This window comes from Mus caroli, unplaced genomic scaffold, assembly GCF_978045245.1.
Source record: "Mus caroli unplaced genomic scaffold, Mus_caroli_1 scaffold_10, whole genome shotgun sequence".
Taxonomy (NCBI): domain Eukaryota; kingdom Metazoa; phylum Chordata; class Mammalia; order Rodentia; family Muridae; genus Mus; species Mus caroli.
Genome location: NW_028227265.1, coordinates 74,758,796 through 74,763,800, shown reverse-complemented (window position 1 = coordinate 74,763,800; position 5,005 = coordinate 74,758,796). Strand labels below are relative to the sequence as shown.

The window sequence follows — 5,005 nt, the reverse complement described above, 5'->3', positions numbered from 1 at the left end:
TGTAAGCAGCAGATCTCGGCAGCTTCAGCCATGTGGTTCTGGCTCTAGAGTTAAGAATGGAAGGAACTACTGGGAAAATTGATGCTGGTTAGCTGGAGCTAAGGAATTAGAGGTGATTAAGAAGAGACCAGCATCATTGAGGTGAAATCTTCTGGAAATTGTTTTCTGGGAGCACAAAGAAGCTGTGTTCCTAAGATACCCAAGATTGTACCTCATGCTGTGGCTGGACTTGGTAATGTGTAAGAGTCACTCAGGTGGTACTGCTTGTGAAGGAATGAAGGGATCATGGAGAAAAGCTGAGGCTTAGCAATGTGAGAGGCCAAGGAAGGCCACTGGAGAAGGTGAAGCCTCAGCTGTAGTTGATAGCCCAGGACTGAAGGGGTCATGCAAAGGATTTGAGGCTGGGCACCCTGAAGATAGCCTATGAGAGGCTATTGGTGAAGCCTAGTTGGAGTGGAACACCCCAGTGTATTGGAGATGTCAGTACCATGGGATGATCACCAAGAACATCAGCCGTAGTGGAGTGGATCAACCTGAGCATAGAGTGCTACAGAGACAGAGATGGAGAAGTGATGCCAGCCGTTAGGAGGAGTCCAAAAGATCAAGTGGAATCCCAGACACTGAAAGAAGAAGCTGTAACATTGAAATTGCCTTGGAGACTCAAAGATGTTAAAGATGCCAGAGCCGTGGGATACATGCTGAGGAAAGCTGCTAACGGGGAGTGGAACCAGCCCAGGAGAAGGCAGTTTGTTGCAGTCAACAAAGATGAAAAAGGAGGGAGATCTGAAGACCACTTTGACATCAGCCATGGAGATGCAGAGTTTGGAGTTTGCCCAGATGGTTTCCTGCCTTATTTGGGGGATTACAGTTAATTAAGTTGACTGAATCTCAGAAGAGACCTTGAACTTTGGACTTTTAACATTGTTGCAACTGCTATAGACTATGAGGACTTTGAAAGTTGGACTAAATGCATTTTGCATTATGCTATGTTTAAGTATGGCCCCCATAGACTCATGTTTTTGAACAAGTCTATGGAGACCAGGGAGTGGAATGTGATGGTTTGTATATCCTTGGACCAGGGAGTGGCAACATCTGAAGGTGTGGCCTTGTTGCAATAGGTGTGACCTGGTTGGAATGGGTTTGTCATTGTGGGTGTGGGTATAAAATCCTCCCCCTAGTTGCCTGGAAGTCAGTCTTCCACTAGCAGCCTTTGGATGAAGACATAGAACTCTCAGCTCCTCCTGGGCCATGCCTGCCTGGATACTGCCATGCTCCCACCTTGATAATGGACTGAACCTCTGAACCTGTAAGCCAGCCCCAATAAAATGTTGTTTTTTTTTTATAAGACTTGCCTTGGTCGTGGTATCTGTTCACAGCAGTAAAACCCTAACTAAGACATCTCTACATTACTTGTGAATGATTGATACCCATGAACATAGATACTGTTTAGCAGTTGGACAAAGAGACTAACAGTCTGCCTGCTGACAGTTTTGCAAGGATACATGTAGGATAATAGATGGAAGAACAGATACCTAGAGTCACAAAGAGAAGTAGGCACATCAATATGTTTGTGGAAGTCTGGCAGTAGACTTGACATCAGTGCCCACAAACCAGTAGGAATCAAGGCAGTTTGTGTGTGTGTGTGTGCCTGTATGTATGTGTGTGCGAGTGTGCATGTTTGTGTGCACATGCCAGCTAGTGTGTGTTTTTTAATGTGTATGGGTGTGTGTGTGCGTGCATGCATGCATGCGTAGGTGTCTGTGTGTGTACCTGTGTGTGTGGTACAACTATTTGTATGAGTGTGATGAAGAAAAGGAAAGTTACATGAATACAAAGAGGCAGAGAGAGAGAGAGGGTGGGGGGTGAGAAATACCTTGACTATAGGATTGAGAACAACAGCGAACCAAAGTTCCCAGAGATTATCTCTCATTAGGGTAAAAGCTCAGACTGATTGGCATCTAACCTGAGGGCATGCCTTAGATAGTCCTTGGGATGCAAGCAAGGTCACATGCTGGGGTCAGCAAAAGCCAAGGAGAAAACCAGCAGTATACCCACTAATTTTAAAGTGAGTATTGGTAATCACACATAGTGTGTAAGGAGAGACAGAAAAGAGAGGAAAACATTGGTAGTGAGAAAAAGAGAGACAGGCATGAGCCAGAGAAGCAGGCAAAGGTCCAATGAGAATGAATTCAAGGCAAGCTGCAGATAATCCTAGATCAAGACACAGAATCCCATCTACAGCCCTGAAATGCAAAGGTGTGGCTGTGCACATGGTTCTATGCACCTGTGTGAACTTCCATTGGCTACAAGGTTGTGGGAAGAAGCAGCAAGAGGCTTGCAGCAAACAGGTGCCTCCAATAAGTTGTCCTACAAAGGAAAGGCCTTTGCCCTAAGGAGGTTCAGTGGGTGGAGGTCACATGGCTGGGTCGCCATTTGTCAGTATGAGGAAATGTCTGAGGAGAACAGATTCCATCCCGTTTGTTGGTTTACTTAGTTGGTTTTGGTGTTGGTGTTGGTTGTGGTTTTGCTTTTGGTTGGTTGATTGCTTTATTTCATTTACATATACATATATACATATATACATATATACATATATACATATATACATATATACATATATACATATATACATATATACATATATACATATATACATATATACATATATACATATGTCAATTTTTTCCATCCGGTCTTTGTTTGGAGACCTACATGAAACCTTGGGAATTGGCGACTGGGCGTGGCTTCCATGCCTGTGTGTGGCAGCCATCTTGAGACTGGGCGTGGCTGAGGTCCCACCTGTCAGGGGCAGGTATAAAAGGGGATGCCTGAGAGGCAAGGGCTTCTAAGCTGTGAGCTTCTGTCTATAGGTGTTCTCTCTCTGCTCAGGAGACCACACACCCGACTAGAGGCAGGTCACAAGCTGAGTCTGGCAGATCGAACCTAGAGAATCCAGCCCTGTCCTCGGGAGTGGTCATGGAGACTAGCTCCAAGGCAGGTGTTGTGCAGAAGCTGCTGGTTCGCCTTTGCCAGGAGACCGACCCAGGAAAGATGTACAAAACGCTGAAAAAACTGTCTTCTCTTCCTCCTCTGTGTGACTGCCTTGCAGAGATTGGCTTCAGACAGACCATCAAGTCCTTGAAGAAACAGCAGCTCCTCGTGCCCTTTGTAAAGGACTTAGTGGCCCAGTGGTCCACTGGGTTCCTGCTTGGACCCCAGCCTCAGCAGGCCCGGCAGGACTTTGGCTTGGAGAAGGGCCTCACAACGGAGGGCCGGAGCACCTGCCCAGAAGAGAAGGCCCAGGAGCAAGCATCCCAGGAAGCCTGCGCAGATGAGAGAGAGGCTTTCCTTGGGCTTTGCAGCTGCTGTCCAGGCAGCAGCTCTTGCCTAAGCCAGAGCCACAGATCGCACCAAAGGTCCAACCTTAGGCCACCTCACATTCGAAGCCTGCATCCAGGAGAAAACTGGAGCCCTGAGCTGCAGCAAGAAGTCCAGAACCTGGTGCACCTAGGAACGTCCAGGGTGAGGCTGGAGGAGCCTTGGCAGCAGGAAGGGGCCAAGCCCCTGTCCAGAAAGCCAGGGGCTGGGCCACAGGAGCCCACTGGGCTTGTGTTTGGTGGGCAAAGAAAGTGCCAGCCACCAGGCAACTGGGAGCAGGAGGAAGTCCCTGGAGCTGGTTCCTCCTGGGCTTGCCTCAATGGGGAGTGCTGCTCTCCTTCCTCTTCGGAGCGTCCACGGGGCAAGAGGCAGAGGTGGGAACCCCCATGTCCAGCCGAGGCCCAGAGTCCTCCTGCAAAGGTGCCTAGAGCTGAGTCTGGAAGCTCCATGGATCTGAGTCCTAATGCTGCCAGCACCATTCCAGAGACTCCCTCCAGTGACCAAGCCTGGTTTGAATGGGATCTTGCCCAGGAGGCATTTTCCTCTCAGCAGGATCAAGAAGCCTCAGCTTGGGGGTGGGAGCTCAGGAAGCACCACAGAACCCAAGTCTATTCAGGTTGCAGGCCTGCAGCAGGACCCCAGCAGAAGCACACTGGAACCAGGGATGGTGCTCACTGCCAGGCTGGCAAGGACAAAGTTGGGCCTGGGCAGCCAGGAGGGAAGTCCCGGCCACAGGCCCGCAGGTACAAGGAATCCAACTGCCAGCCTGAGTCCCCCACAGCCCCGCGGCTTCAGGGGTCCCAAGAGGAGAGGCTGCAAACCCTCATAGCCCGCTTCCAGAGCTCAAGAGCCAAGAGGCCTCAACCCAGACAGACAATGATGGTCTCCTTCTTCACCGAGCTCAAGAGCCCCAGCCAACAAGGAGAGCCAGGACCCACTGGGGCTCCCTCTGCCCAAAATCAGCACAGTCTTCCTGAGGCTCCTGCCCATCCTCCAGCCCAGAGGGCTTCAGGCCTTCTCCTTGGAGAAAGAGGCATCAAAAAGGGCCCTGCTAAAAGACCTGCTCCTCTCATGGCCAAGACCCTGAAGGACTACAGAAAGTACTTCAACAAGAGGTGAACCTCAGATGCTTTCCACCACCAGAAAATCTGCACCTCCTGAGGCTTGGATTGACTGGACACAAGGGGCTTCCCTCCAGGGACTGCCACATGGTACACCCTGGCTTTCGGGCTCCGGACAGACTCCCCAGCAGCTAATCTTAGCATTCTCACTGGACTTCTTGACAGAGTTTTCCACACCTTAACTTTTGTCCCATGTCAATTCTCAAAACATCTTCAAAAATAAATCAAGATCTCTCCCCCAATCAACTTTGTGGGTTTGTCTCTTGTGATGGTTTGTATATCCTTGGACCAGGGAGTGGCAACATCTGAAGGTGTGGCCTTGTTGCAATAGGTGTGACCTGGTTGGAATGGGTCTGTCATTGTGGGTGTGGGTATAAAATCCTCTCCCTAGTTGCCTGGAAGTCAGTCTTCCACTAGCAGCCTTTGGATGAAGACATAGAACTCTCAGCTCCTCCTGGGCCATGCCTGCCTGGATACTGCCATGATCCCACCTTGATAATGGACTG

The 5,005-nt window shown here is 49.7% G+C and overlaps 1 protein-coding gene across 1 annotated transcript; it reads left to right on the top strand.

Moving 5' to 3' along the window:
- The first annotated feature begins 2,976 nt into the window (after positions 1 to 2,976).
- Positions 2,977 to 4,497, top strand: LOC147002433 (uncharacterized). The gene has a single exon (XM_085844300.1). It carries the CDS (start codon positions 2,977 to 2,979, stop codon positions 4,495 to 4,497), a length of 1,521 nt encoding a protein of 506 aa, XP_085700426.1.
- Positions 4,498 to 5,005: the final 508 nt, after the last annotated feature.